This window comes from Pseudophryne corroboree (assembly GCF_028390025.1).
Source record: "Pseudophryne corroboree isolate aPseCor3 chromosome 3 unlocalized genomic scaffold, aPseCor3.hap2 SUPER_3_unloc_17, whole genome shotgun sequence".
NCBI classification, from domain to species: Eukaryota; Metazoa; Chordata; class Amphibia; order Anura; family Myobatrachidae; genus Pseudophryne; species Pseudophryne corroboree.
Window position 1 is genome coordinate 1,765,200 of NW_026967505.1, and position 16,026 is coordinate 1,781,225.

The 16,026-nt window shown below is 44.0% G+C and overlaps 1 protein-coding gene across 1 annotated transcript in view; it reads left to right on the forward strand.

Annotated features, from left to right (window-relative positions):
• Positions 1–16,026, forward strand: part of LOC134983541 (zinc finger protein 585A-like) — a 174,550-nt gene that overhangs the window by 32,695 nt on the left and 125,829 nt on the right. The window contains exon 5 of the mRNA XM_063949197.1: positions 999–2,216. Coding sequence (XP_063805267.1) covers positions 999–2,216 — 1,218 coding nt within the window. The remainder of the gene's footprint in view (positions 1–998; positions 2,217–16,026) is intronic.

Consider the following 16,026-nt stretch of genomic DNA (forward strand, 5'->3'; position numbering starts at 1 on the left):
GCACACCTGAATCCGACAAAAAAATTTCGGTGAGGTTTTGCCAAAACGCGTTCGAATCCAAAACACGCCCGCGGAACCGAAACCAAAACACAAAACCCGAAAAATTTCCAGTACACATCACTACTCTTCAGGAAGTTGGTCCCACGAAGCAGGGAGGCTGTTGCCAGCAGCCTTCCTGTAACCTATCTCTAGAAAATAAAAAGCTAAGAAAACTCCTAGGAGCTCCCCTAGCTGTGACCGGCTCCTCCGGGCACATTTTCTAAACTGAGTCTGGTAGGAGGGGCATAGAGGGAGGGGCCAGCCCACACTATTAAAGTTTTAAAGTGCCAGTGGCTCTCAAAGGACCCGTCTATACCCCATGGTACTAAATGGACTCAAGTGTCCTCTAGGACATAAGAGAAAGTGGATTATAACCTAGCAGATGATGATGATTGCAGGGTATTATATGGTGTATTGCATGTAAAATACCTTGTTCCACACCTACTCTGCTGTAGGAATATACCTTTATATAAGGGAGAGTAACACTTGTACAGGCTTACCAGCGTATGAGCACACACATAAAGGAATACTACCTTACCAATGCTTCCAGGAGTAACGTTAGGAGACATTTCTCTGATCCATCAGCTCATACGCCTGAGGTTATTGTTCATCTAGAATCTCCAATTCATACGATATGTTTCCCATCCATTGTTTTACATCGGTGCTGACATAGGACTTGCCGAGTGACTACATCTCCATTTATACTTCATGGTTAGTTACCAGTACAAGAGAGAGAGATATCTAAGTCTTATTATAATATTACATTTGTTATTGTGAGTGTTCTCAGGAGGGTGGACACAATGATTGAGACACAATATTATAAAGCCTTCATTAAAAGTTATGTTTTATTATACACACATTTACAATTAAGTGTCCCAGAGAGTCGTCTTCTCCTATTGTTTACAAGATAAATATTGTTACAGAAAATGTCACATTTCCATAATGTATTTTATTTCCAGCAGATGGACACACAAGCAGGAATATCTCAGAAGGACATCTAATGTTATCCCCGGATTGTGACATAAAAGATAATGACAGTAGACAGGATTCTCCAGGAGATAACCCCATTACCCCAATTATACATCCAGCTCTATCAGCTGATCCCCCTGATCCTGGGAAATGTTCTCCTGATCACTCTGATATTGGTGCATCTGTTACAGCTCTGACAGTAGATACAGTGTTTCAGTGTTCTGTAGATGCCAAATGTTTTACGAAGAACACAAAGCCTAATAACCCACACACAGGTAAGGCAGGTGAGAGGCCACTGATATGTTCTGAGTGTGGGAAATGTTTTACATACAAATCACAACTTGTTATACATCAGAGAAGTCACACAGGTGAGAAGCCATTTTCTTGCTCTGAGTGTGGGAAATCTTATTTAACTAAATCACATCTTGTTATACATAACAGAAGTCACACAGGTGAGAAACCATTTTCTTGCTCTGAGTGTGGGAAATGTTTTGCACACAAATCGCAACTTGCTACCCATCAGCAAAGTCACACAGGTGAGAAGGCATTTCCATGTTCTGAGTGCGGGAAATGTTTTGCACACAAATCAGTTCTTGTTAAACATCAGAGAAGTCACACAGGTGAGAAGCCATTTTCTTGCTCTGAGTGTGGGAAATGTTTTACACAGAAATCACATCTTGTTATACATCAGAGAAGTCACACAGGTGAGAAGCCATTTCCATGTTCTGAGTGTGGGAAATGTTTTGCACTTAAATCATATCTTGTTAAACATCATAGAAGTCACACAAGTGAGAAGCCATTTTCTTGCTCTGAGTGCGGGAAAAGTTTTACCTGGAAATCCAAACTTGTTATACATCAGAGAAGTCACACAGGTGAGAAGCCATTTCCATGTTCTGAGTGTGGGAAATGTTGTGTAAGTAAATCACAACTTGTTAGACATCTGCGCAGTCACACAGGTGAGAAACCTTTTCCATGTTCTGAGTGTGGGAAATGTTTTGCATGTAAATCAGATCTTGTTATACATCAGAGATGGCACACAGGTGAGAAGCCATTTCCATGTTCTGAGTGTGGTAAATGTTTTGCACTTAAATCAGTTCTTGTTAAACATCAGCGAAGTCACACAGGTGAGAAGCCATTTTCTTGCGCTGAGTGCGGGAAATGTTTTACACAAGAATCAAATCTTCTTAGACATCAGCAAAGTCACACAGGTGAGAAACCATTTCTATACTCTGAGAAATAATTCCGCTCTTGTTGCACACATTAGACATCACTCAGGTGAGGAACCATTTTAATCTTCTGGAGTATACTTATCATTGCCATGCGTTGTTCTTCATGGTTCTTATCCTATCTCCTATGCTTTTTGCAATATACATGTTACCACTGGGTGAAATAGTCAGATGTCATGCCATCATCTACCACTGCTATGCAGATGACCTGTCTTTGCTCTAGGTACTGAGAACCCAGTACCAATCCTAAATGGTTGTCTAGCTGAGCTCCAGGTGTGGGTGATGCCAGTTGGCTGTGATTCAGTCCTGGTGAAACAGGTCTTTAAGCTCACCAACAAAGGGCAGGGCTACAGTTCAGCTTTGCTACCAACCAGGCTTACGCTTGGGGGTTCAGAGTTACAAAATGCTGATCATGTGCGGAATCTTGGTGTCCTAGGTGGTGGAGTGACACTTAGATATCGGTATCTGCCACAATTAGATCCTCATTTGAGGAACATAGCCAGACTCCAGCACTTTATTCCCTCAGAAAATCTACCTACAGCAGGGGTGGGCAATTATTTCAACTGGGGGGCCGCTTAACACTTCCAGCGAATATTCGAGGGCCACACACAAAATACTCAAAAAGAGTCCCCTTTTTACACATTACAGCAGACATCGTCCCCCTTTTTACACATTACAGCAGACAGCGCCCCCATTTTTACACATTACGGCAGACATCGTCCCCTTTTTACACATTACAGCAGACAGCGCCCCCGTTTTTACACATTACGGCAGACATTGTCCCCCTTTTTACACATTACGGCAGACTGCGTCCCCTTTTTACACATTACGGCAGACATCGTCCCCCTTTTTACACATTACAGCAGACAGATCCCCCATTTTACACATTACGGCAGACATCGTCCCCTTTTTACACATTATGGCAGACATCGTCCCCTTTTTACACATTACAGCAGACAGCGCCCCCGTTTTTACACATTACGGCAGACATTGTCCCCCTTTTTACACATTACAGCAGACAGCGCCCCCGGGTACTAATGGTTCCCTGAAGGAGGTCTATTATTGGGATCCCGGTGCCCTCTGGAGGGGACTTTACTTCTAATCAACGGTTGTGCTGCCCGTGTCCAGTGTATGTATGTATATATATATATATATATATATATAAACACACATATATATATATATATATATACATACAGTATATGTTTACAAATACTCACACACACACACATATATATATATATATATACACACATATATATATATATATATATATATATATAGTACACACAAACACGTATACACATTACGTATACACATTACACATTACGTATACACACCAAGCCAACACGATACAGAGCCAAATATTCCAATTTAATAAATAGCAGCATTATAAAAAAAAACTAAGAAAAAAAAAATACAGCCAGCTTACTTTTGTCTCTGCTGCTGGCAGGCTACAAGTGACACAAGGGATTGACATCCGTAAGTGACAGGAGAGCGAGAGTGAGAGCTCGTCCCTCCACTCATGCACCCTCCGCTGGCTCCACGTTCCACGCTTCTTTGCTCTGCAGCCTGCATGCCCAGTAAATGACTGAGCCGTAGGCTGCACGTTTACTCTCCATTGGACAGCTGAGCCGTTGCGGCTGTCCTTCACTTCTACGCGGTGCCGCGGCTGTAATTAGGTTGTCAGGGCAACCCATGGGGAGCGCAGCGCCGCAGATCGGAGGTCTGATCTGTGTGCGGGCGCAGGGAGCCCTTTTAGGAAGCGGGGGCCTGTGGTGCTTCCCCCCCCCCCGCTCCCCCCTTAATCCGGCTCTGCGCCCAGCGCAATTGCTAACAGAGGAAATCCCGGTCAGCTGACCCTGTGACGTGACCGGGATTTCCTCAGCGGCGCCTCGTCTGAGAGCAGTGCAATGACAAGCGGCCTGTCGGGCCGCTTGTCATTGCACTCTAATGAGGCACAGCGGGCCAGGCACGATCGGTCGCCCCGCGGGCCGCCTGTTGCCCACCCCTAACCTACAGTCATACATGCACTTGTATCATCACACATAGACTACTGTAATGTCCTCTACCTGGGTCTCCCAGCAATAGAATTGCACCGCTTGTAGCTTGTACAGAATGCAGCAGCCAGGCTGTTACCTAACCAGCCCGTTCCTGCCACATAACACCCATTCTCTGCTCCCTTTACCGGCTGCCTGTAAGATGGTGACTCTGTTACATAATCTTACTGACTCTCCCAGCCCTACATGACCAGGGTCCATGGTACCAGAAGCAGCTTCTGCCTCCTTACTGCCCTGCTTTCTTACTTCCACCTGCACATGAAGGACTGTTACCAGCAGTACCAAGAATCCCCAAGCAGTGCTGAGAGGTCAGGAGGAAGACAGGGTGGTGGCACTAGCGCAGTAGCGGGGGCTGCTGGAGGCACTGTCTGTGGGTAATATTGTCCCCAAGCAGCGCTAAGGTGTCAGAGGGGAGACAGGGCAGTGGCAGTAGTGGGGGGAGAAGGGGTGGTGACAATAGTGGGGGGATACAGGGCGGGTGGCAGTAGTGGGGGGAGACGGGGCGGGTGGTAGTAGTGGGAGGAGACGGGGCGGGTGGCAGTTGTGGGGGGAGACGGGGCGGTGACAGTAGTGGGGGGATGCAGGGCGGGTGGCAGTAGTGGAGGGAGACAGGGTGGGTAGCAGTAGTGGGGTGAGACACATAGCGCTGGCAATAGTGGGGGAGACAGGGCGGATGGTCACAGTGCAGTACCAGGGGCTGCTGGAGACAGTAAAGAGGTGTATGGGTCCCGCACAGAAGCCGTTGATAATTAGACCTAATGATGATTATGCTTCCTTATTTCTAATTAATCCCTTGTATGTGTTACTGTTATTTGCTGTGTCAGCCTATATGTGTGTTCTGTGTAATAATCCTGAAAGTAGTGCTGCTACCGATCTCATATAATTTGTAGTAACTTGGAAAAGATGAGATATGAGGTGCACTCTGGAAGCCTATAGGGGGTTAATTAGAGATGAACGCAGATGTGACATCACGCAGCCCCCGGAAAATGGTCCCGGCCCTTCTGTGCTTTAAAGGATATTTTATCCATGTTGTGCAGAGTAAAGTATTTTTTAAGTTTAAAATATAGAGAAAAATCTGTGTATCAAAGATATGAAATAAAGTTGTTTAAAAACAAAAGATTTCCTTTGAGTCTTTTTATGTGTCTGTGTATTATCTTATTTCCAGATAATTGTCGCTATGGTGACAGAAACAATTTCCTGTTAATGTGTCACTTGTATTGTTACTTTTGTGTCCAGCGGGTGGGCTCGGAAATGTTATCCTTTTCCTCGCAGCCCCAGTTGCTGGAGAAAATGAAGGAGGAGCTGTTGACGGGTCACGTTCCGCTTGAGTTGACAATTTTCTCACCAGCAGGTCTTTCCACCTCTGCAGACTTGTGTCCGGGAAGAGAGATACAACGTAGGCTTTAAACCTAGGATCGAGCATGGTGGCCAAAATGTAGTGCTCTGATTTCAACAGATTGACCACCCTTGAATCCTGGCAAAGCGAATGAAGGGCTCCATCCACAAGTATTTCCAGGGAAGACGTTAAGTCTGAGGGACTATGCACAGGCCCAAATGATAATTGTTTTATGATCCTTCTATGTATGAACCAACCGATAGAGGGAATAATCCGAAAGTGTTAATACCAAAGATTAGCTAATCTGGTTGGAGGTGCACCATTAAGCAAATTGCAATGACTGGTTAGGGGGTTTAGAAAAAACGCTAGTGGGCTTATATCTAAAGAAGTCTTAATGTGTGGCGCACTCTTATTTCTTTATGTTTCATGAATAAATTAAAATATAACTTTTTAATTATTTTTATTTAAGATAGGTTTGTCAATAGGCATGACATAAGGCAATTGATTGTCAAATACAGAAGGTTGTGCTGCGCTCAGTCCTATTTGTGATGGTAATGTGCTCGCACCTTAGTGAAATAAAATTGTATCGTTTGTCAGATTGAAGAACAAACTAAGTACTAAACCTACGACCCTTATGAGTATTTGATTGTCAGCCTGGAAAGACAAAAAAATGAATGAAGGATATGAAATAGATTATATTATTATTATCCTTTATTTATATGGCGCCACAAGGGTTCCGCAGCGCCCAATTACAGAGTACATAAATAAATAATCATACAGGAAAACAGCAACTTACAGTTGATGACCGTATAGGATAAGTACAGGGTAATTAAACATAGTTACATCAGCAGATGACACTGGAATAAGTATCAGGTGGCAGAAGACTGCTGGATTTGGTGCAGTTGAAGATTATTAAAGTAAGAAAAGGATAAGCACATGAGGGAAGAGGGCCCTGCTCCTGAGAGCTTACATTCTAAAGGGGAGGGGTAGACAGACAGGGGTGACACAGATGGGGTACATAGAGAGCGTACCTATGTACCAGCACTACCTATGTATGCATAGGCGTGTGCAGCACATTTTATTAGGTGGTGCACCGTCAGAGGGGATGTGTCTACACCACCTTTTGGGCGTGCTGACGGTCAACGCAATATAAAAATATAAAATATCCACCCTTGTACCAATCCTAATAAAGCAGATACATTGTCAGATGTTATGGTGTGCACCAAACACCCCTGATGGCGCTCACTGCAATTACACTGCTCCTCCTCAGCCTGGTCTGGCTCCCCCTCTCTTTCCCCTGCAAGCTGCAGCAGCTTACTTACAAGTCAGTCACTCACTGACACTGACAGTCGCAGACTAGTACTGCTGCTGCTGCTGGAAAAACGAGTGTCGTGTCCATGCTGCTGCCGACCGCCGTATTGAATTTGTCTTCTTAAGAGGAACGCTGGCTGCATGCTGATCCTCATCAGTGGCTGACGTTGGCATAGCATAGGAGAGAGGTGTGTATGTGGCAGATGTGATGGGTGGGCGTGCGAGCAGCCTGACTTAATCACATCACATCACGCTGTTTTTGTACATGGAGGTGTAGCCGGGAGTTTGAAAGCCGGTGGCAGTGGCACCCTTGATTAAACCAGGTGTCCGGTCAGTAATGTAGTCCTGACAAGGTGCAGTGCAGAGGGGACAGTAATCAGCCTGCGTGGCGATCGCTGCATCAGGCATGTGAGATCAGGGTGCCAGAAATTATGGGGTGCCTGTGCGCACCAGGTACCCCCCCTGCGCACACCGATGTATGTATGGGTATATGGGTAGAGCAATAATTGATATAAGCAAGTAAAATATAAAAACACAGGTTTTTTTAATCAAATTTATGAGATCCTTTCACAATGGGAGTTTGATCTCAGAAAAAAACTGTTTTAATGCTGCGCCCTGCAGAGCATTACTACTGCATACAGCCCAAGTGCTCCCTGGAGAGCGTTACTACTGCATACAAACTAAGTGCTCCCTGCAGAGCGTCACTACTGCATACAACCTAAGTGCTTCCTGCAGAGCGTTACTGCATACAACCTAAGTGCTCCCTGCAGAGCGTTACTACTGCATACAACCTAAGTGCTCCCTGCAGAGCGTTATTATTGCATACAACCTAAGTGCTACCTGCAGAGCGTTACTACTGCATACAACCTTAGTGCTCCCTGCAGAGCGTTACTGCATACAACCTAAGTGCTCCCTGCAGAGCGTTATTACTGCATACAACCTAAGTGCTCCCTGCAGAGCGTTATTACTACATACAACCTTAGTACTCCCTGCAGAACGTTACTACTGCATACAACCTAAGTGCTCCCTGCAGAGCGTTATTACTGCATACAACCTTAGTGCTCCCTGCAGAGCGTTACTACTGCATACAACCTAAGTGGCCTTTTCTGGTAACCACTATGTCTTACAATGACCACTTTGTTACTACCCGTAGCGTATCACACAATAAGACAGTGTTACTACCTATACTGTATAACAGTGGGATCGTTCTCACAGGCACAAAGAAACATAGATGTACAATTCAGCACATATTTACTAATATTGGTATTGAGAGGAAATGTTTTCCTATAACAAGTATATCATTGTAAAACCCTGTACCAGAGCAGAATCCTCAATCACATGTGTTACCCATTCAGTACATATATAAATTGATAACTGATCACATCACAAAGATCTGCACATGGAATAAAACAAGATTGTTGGTAATAAAAGATGTTCTCCTGTGACTGAGCATATCATGTGTAACCCTGTAACAGAGCACAGTTCTCTAAGGCATGCATATCCAATTCTACACATTTGTATCACTTCTGTGACAATATTGTTATTGAGAAGGGATATTCCCTGTAACAAGGTATACAATATGAAACCCTGTCACAGAGCGAGGTATACATTATATTATCCCAAGGTTAGTGCATACATAATGTCCAGCTTTCTGCCTGTTTCATTACAAAGGCCTGCTAAGTTGTCCCAACATGTATCTACACAATACTATTGCCAATCACTGAGTGACGCCTGATATAAATATAAATCAGTCAGATAACGAGTAGTAACCAGTGACTAGTAATGACGTCTGTATGCAATGACTCCACAAATCAGGAGAACCACCTTTCTGTATCTCCAGCACCTGCTACAGAAATATAACATCTGAAGAATGAATGAGGTTGGGGAGAGAGTAGCAGCCTGTAATAATGATAATATATGCTGTTATATAAACAGTGCTATAACCATTCTTCTGATAGAGATCCTTCCTCTGATAGATATAAAGAAGCTCTGGTGTATATAGGCTGAATCCCTCTTCTACTTTTATCCCATGTGCCGTGGGGCAGTGACTGGGAACAATGAGAGCAGGGAAAGCACCAGCACCAGAGCAGAAGGAAAGAGAAAGTGCAGCAGCTTCTGCTGTCCCGGGATCAGTCGCTTCCTCCCCTGTTGCGGGTACACATTGCAGAGGAGGTGAGCGGTGTCCCGGGAATGAGAGAACCGCTCTGAGTACCTGTAGCGCTGTGCAGAGAGCGGTGTCAGTACCGCTAGGAGACCTGTAATGCTGCGCTGGGAGCCGCTCGAGAGCACAGACGCCGGGTCAGGTATGAAATCCACACACCCGGAGACAGTGTACGTCTGAGCTTCCGATGACGTACGTTTCATGTTTGCTTGATCACATTGGTGCCTGGGTTTTACAATGATATACGTGTTATAGGAAAACATTTCCTCTCAATCCCAATATTATTACATATGTGCTGAATTGAACATATATGTTTCTTTGTGCCCCTGAGAATGATCCCACTGTTATACATTATAGGTAGTAACACTGTCTTAACGTGTGATAAGCTACGGGTAGTAACAAAGTGGTCATTGTAAAACATAGTGGTTACCAGAAAAGGCCACTTAGGTTGTATGCAGTAGTAACGCTCTGCAGGGAGCACTTAGGTTGTATGCAGTAGTAATGCTCTGCAGGGAGCACTTAGGTTGTATGCAGTAGTATCGCTCTGCAGGGTGCAGCTTTAAAAGAGTTTTTTTCTGAGCTCACAATCCCATTGTGAAAGGATCTCATAAATTTGATAAATAAAACCTGTGTTTAAATCCCTTTTCTATTTCACTTGCTTATATCAATTATTGCTCTACCCATATACCCATACATAGGTAGTGCTGGTCTATACATTATTTTATATCTTTCATTAATTTTTGTCTTTCCTAGGCTGACAATCAATTACCTTATGTCATGCCTATTGAAAAATCTATCTTAAATAAAAATAATAAGTTATGTTTTCATTTATTCTTGAAACAAAAAAGAGTGCGCCACACATTAAGGCTTCTTTATATATAAACCCTCCATCCACAATTCCCACATACTTAATGGAATCGCTCCGTCTTAGCTCCTACTTCAATTTCTTCAGCTGCTTCTGTAAAAGCCTGATGAGGGGAATGACCTGACTCAAGCTGGCAGTGTCTGAACTGACTTCACGTGTGGCAAGTTTGAAGGGTTTGAGAACCTTGCAAAACACAGAAATCATTCTCCATTGCGCTTGAGTCAGGTGTATTCCCCCTCCTTTGCTTATATCATAGGTGGATGTGTTGGTTTGAATGGCCTTTTGCTGCTCCTCCATCCTCTGAAGCATATAGAGTGTTGAATTCCCCTCGTTACCACCTCTTGCTTCAGCTGATGGCAGGGCATGTTCACGAGTGTTTGCTGGCGCTCCAGTCTTTGGCACACAGTGTCTGAATGTCGAAAGTGCCCCACAATTTTTTGGGCCACCAACAGCATCTCCTACACGCCCCTGTCGTTTTTAAAAAAATTCTGCACCACTAAATTAATTGTATGTGCAAAACATGGGACGTGCTGGAATTTGCCCAGATGTAATGCACGCACAATATTGGTGGCATTGTCCGATATCACAAATCCCCAGGAGAGTCCAAGTGGGGTAAGCCATTCTGCGATGATGTCCCTCAATTTCCATAAGAGGTTGTCAGCTGTGTGCCTCTTATGGAAACTGGTGATACACAGCGTAGCCTGCCTAGGAACAAGTTGGCATTTGTGAGATGCTGCTACTGGTGCCGCTGCTGTTGTTGCTGCGGGAGGCAATTCATCTACCCAGTGGGCTGTCTGTCATGTAGTCCTTAGTCTGCCCTGCTCCACTTGTCCACATGTCCATGGTTAAGTGGACACTGGGTGCAACCTCATTTTTAAGATAGTAATTTTTATTGAGAATGATCAATAACCAAAGTAATCAAAGTAATATTGTACATACACAGGTACAGGTCAAGATAAAGAACTAGCAGATGAGAATTTGTCCTCATAGCATTATAGAATTATAACATTAAGACATTGTCGATTAATGTTAGAATGAAATATACAGTTCTATGAAAATATAGCATATATATATATAACAGAGGATAGTAACATTCATCCTGTGGAAATTGAAACGTGTGTGTGATCATTCCCTTTTTTTTTTTCCCAGCTATAATATATAAACTACACAAAAACCGAGAGAAAACTTGGTAGAAATAAAAATAAGAAGGATAAGAAAAGTAAAAGAAAGAGAGAAAGTGTAAGAGCAAGAGGGGAAAGTTGAGAAAGTCCCAGATAAGGAAACAGGAGGTTGGCTGTAAGACTAAGCAAAGATGATAACAGAGGGAGTGGTAGAGGTATTAGCAATATGAGCTTTAGCAGAGTCCGGGGATGAGTAAAGAACGCGTGAGATACCTCGGGGACCATACGTTGTGGAATTGGCCCACTGTGTTGTTCCTTAAACTAGTAATATATTCCATATTGGTTATATAATTAATCTTAGTCATCAATAATGCCTTGGAGGGGGTTTGTGATCCTTCCAGCATTTAGCGATCAGACATTTAGCCGCCATGCAGAATTGCATAACAAGCCTATCTTGGGATTTGGGCAGTGACGGTATGGGGGCTTGAAGTAAAGCAATTTCTGGAGAGAGATCCGTTATGTCTGCAAGATTGAGCTATAAGCGCTCCAACTGTGGTCCGGAAGGGGCGAATAGAGGGACAGGTCGACCACACGTGGAAAAAAGTGCCCGCGCCTCTCCACAAAGTCTCCACCATAAATTCGAGGTCACAGGGAAAATGGAATGAAGTCTGGAGGGGACTAGATACCATCTGGTATAAACTTTGTAACATGTCTCCCTAAGTGCCACACTACTGGAGGCTTTAGCAGTGCACAATCTAATTTTCTCCCATTGTTCGTCTTCTAATGGATGGGAAAGATCTGATTCCCAGGCTAATTCGTGGGGTTCACGGGGAGGAGGATCTGGAGCCAAAACAGAGTTATAAATTGTGGAAATATTCCCCTTTTTGCCAATTGAAAGCAGACACATATGTTCGAAGGCGGTGGGCGATCTCAAAAGAGTAGTTTTAAGTTGTGATTTAAGAAAGCTAAGAATTTGAATATAATGGTAATGACACGAGGATGGAATACCGAGGCATTCTTGAAAATCTCCAAAAGAGGTCGGTGCAGAGTGACCCTTAACATGGATAAATCTCGTGACACCCTGGGATTGCCATGGGGCTGCCATGTGTCGGTCACTGCCTGGAGGGAAGGTGGGGTGACCCCAGATAGGTGACAGAGGTGAGGGGTATGAAGAAAGATTATAATTGATGCAGAGTTTGTCCCACAGTCCGAGGGTGAATTTAACCGTGGGGACTGAATAGGCAGAGGCTGGTCTGCAGGACCTGGGTAGCCACAGTAGGGAGTCCAGGGGGATACCCTGAAATATAGAGTTCTCAATATCAACTCATTTTCTGATCCCTCGGGGGGGATGCCAGGACACTATGTGGTTAAGTTGACAGGCGTTAAAATAAACCTGAAGATTGGGGTATCCCAAACCGCCTGAGGTTGCACTCTTGGTCAATATGGTTCGTCTTAAACGAGGTTTACGATGAGCACAAATGAATTTGTGACACACTGTTTGCAGGGAGGCCAGTGTTACTCTGGACACCATTGTCGGGATGGTTTGGAACAGATAAAGGATACGGGGGAGGAAATTCATTTTTAGGGCGTAAATCCGTCCAATCCATGAGATGTACAACCGGTCCCATTTATCTAAGTCATGCTTAAGCGTTTTAATTATAGGAACATAGTTAGCCTGATAGAGGCTAGTATAGGATTTAGTGATATATATGCCCAGGTATTTTATGGCCGAGGGCCTCCAGAAAAAAGGGAAAGAAGAGGTCAAGGTCAAGCTAGTATGAGAAGAAACGTTAAACGCGAGGGCCTCTGATTTGGTATGATTTATTTTATAACCAGAGAGGGAACCGTACAAAAGTAGTTCTTTCTGTAGGTTAGGAAGAGAAATCAAAGGGTTAGAAAGAGTCACGAGCACGTCATCTGCAAACAGATATTTTATACGAGCTCTGCCCCTCAGTAATACTCTTAATGTCAGCATTGAGTCTAATACGGGCTGCAAGAGGTTCGATACATAAGGCGAAAAGTAGGGGTGAGAGAGGGCAACCCTGACGAGTGCTGTTCTTTAAACTAAACTGGGGTGAGCTTAATCCATTAGTCAGAACCATAGATGAGGGGTTAGAATAAAGGGCCGCTACTGCAGTGATGAAATGACCATGAAGACCAAACGTAGATAATGTAGAAAACCAAAAAGGCCAAGAGATGCGATCAAACGCCTTCTCGGCGTCAAGCGCCAGAGCAATCGCTGGTGTTTTCGTTGCGTTAATTTGGTGAATTAAGTTAACAATACGTCTGGTGTTATCTGAGGCCTGGCGGCCGGGAATAAATCCCACTTGATCAGGGTCTATTAATGACGTCAACACAGTATTCAGGCGAGATGCCAGTACTTTGGCAAAAAGCTTGAGCTCGGTATTTATCAAAGAGATGGGTCTATAATTTGAGCAATATGAGGGGTCCTTACCGGGTTTCGGAATAACTATAATACGAGAGGTCGTGGAATCAGTGTGAAAAAGGGTGCCCTGCATTATCTTATTAAATAAAGAGACCATATGAGGGATAAGCTGAGGAGCGGAAGTTTTGTAATGCACCATCGGGTAGCCGTCTGGGCCATGAGCCTTAGAAGGTTTTTGGGTTTTCAGTGCCGCTTCAATCTCCTCAGCAGAAATATCAGCATTGGGAGCAGAGTTAGCTGCATCATCTAACCGAGGAAGGGCGCATGAATCTAGATATTGTTGAACCTGATCGGCGAGTGCCGAGGGGTCGGTCGGGGGGTCAAGATTATAGAGTGCTCTGTAATAATCAGAGAAAATACCATTAATTTTCTTAGGGTCGTAGGTAGCGCTACCCGAGGGTTCTCTAATAGTATGAATGGCTTGATTAGCTTTTTGGCACGTAGGCAATTAGCCAACAAAGTATGAGCCTTGTTGCTTTTGTCGTAAGATGATTGATTAGCCCAGCGAAGTGAGCGCTCAATGTTCTCAGCCAAAAGAGATTGTAGGTCATCACAGGTCTTAGAAAGGTCGGCTAGTATTTTCTTAGAATGTGTGCGTTTGTGTTCCCTATCTAGTTTTGCAATGGTGTCGGTTAATAAAGCAATTTGCGTTTCCTGATTTCTCCTACGGCGGGACGCAAATTGGATTATGGATCCTCTAATCACCGCCTTATAGGCCTCCCATATTGTGGCTAAACCGCATTCGCCCTCTACATTGACATCGAAATATTCCTGAATCCTAGTTTTAATTAAGTCCTGAAATTTAGGGATCTTCAATAGGGTTTTGTTAAGTCTCCATGTCGGTCTACCGTCAGGGATATCAAATATATCAAAAGTCGCAGCCAAAGCCGCGTGGTCAGTCCAAGTAAGCGGGACTATCGAGGAAGCGCGTGCCGTCTGGGAGAGAGGTGCACAGCTTAGGAACATAATGAAAACAGAAATTATTCCCCCTCACAGCGCTGGTAATCAGCTGCTCAACTCCATACCCAGGTACCAACACCTGTAGTTAACACTGCACAAAAAAGAGATTTGGAGAGGAGTGTACAGCGCTGAAAAACCCTTAAAATCCGGATAGTGTCTATATATAAAAAACAAAAAGGATTATTCTATCCTTTGTACATAAAAATGGGCAGTAATACAAGCTCTAACAAATAGCTTAGTGGATAATTAGTGAAAAAGCATATGATATAGAGAGCATTAATTAGAGCAGTTGGTAATCGTTATGCAAACTTCTATCCTTTGTACATAAAAATGGGCAGTAATACAAGCTCTAATAAATAGCTTAGTGGATAATTAGTGAAAAAGCATATGATATAGAGAGCATTAATTAGAGCAGTTGGTAATCGTTATGCAAACTTGATATCCAGCTGATTGTCAGTAGTGAGATCGGTTTAAACAGAATCTCTGTTTTTTGCTGTGCTCACTGTGAAACTGACACTCACTTTAAAAAAACCAATACCGTTCACTGAAAGGTATCTTTGTATTCCTTAATCCCATCTGGTGTCATCAGGATTCAGGACTCCAACAGACCAATCACAAATGGATAAAAAGAAGTACCCCTTAGGGAATTTATTCACAAAGACGTAACAAATTTTTCTTTAAAAAAGAAGGAGAACACGGAACGCATACCCGCTCCCAGACAGAGGCTGTGCTTCACCACTGAGATGTCCGGAATATCTCAGTCCGCTGTAACGGCAAACAGCCTCAGGCGTGCGGGTAAGTTGCGGCTCTCTCCTGGATCAGCTCCCACGTCACTACAGCATCAACCGGTTTCGGGGGTCCGCCCCCTTTCTCAAGAAAGGGGGCGGACCCCCGAAACCGGTTGATGCTGTAGTGACGTGGGAGCTGATCCAGGAGAGAGCCGCAACTTACCCGCACGCCTGAGGCTGTTTGCAGTTTAGGAACATATCAATGTGAGAATACTCAACATGCAGATTGGAGTAAAAAGTGTAGTCCCTAGTGGTCGGATTAAGAAAGCGCCAGACATCAAACAGACCAGCCTCGGCCATGCCTCTGTGTAGTACAGAAGAGTGTGGGGTTCGTCCACTGCGCAAGGGGCCGGAATTATCCATATATGTGAGAGCCATATTGAAATCTCCACCAACAAGTGTCTTACCCCGTCTATATGAGTAGAGGTCTTGGAAGAACTTGCGAAAAAATTTGGATTGGGCCGTATTTGGAGAGTATAGATTAGCCAATGTAACCTCCTGGTGTCCAATTTTACCTCTCACCATTACATAACGGCCTTCAGTGTTGCATTTACAGTCTAGGAACTGGAAAGTAATGGATCCTCTGATTAAAATAGCAACCCCATTTCTTTTCGCTGCATTATTGGAGTACCAGGCCATGGGAAATCATTTAGACATCAGTGAGGGATGGGAGGCTGATTTCAAATGTGTCTCCTGTAGAAAAATCACGTCACCTTTCAAAGTTTTGAGAGATCTGTGGAGATG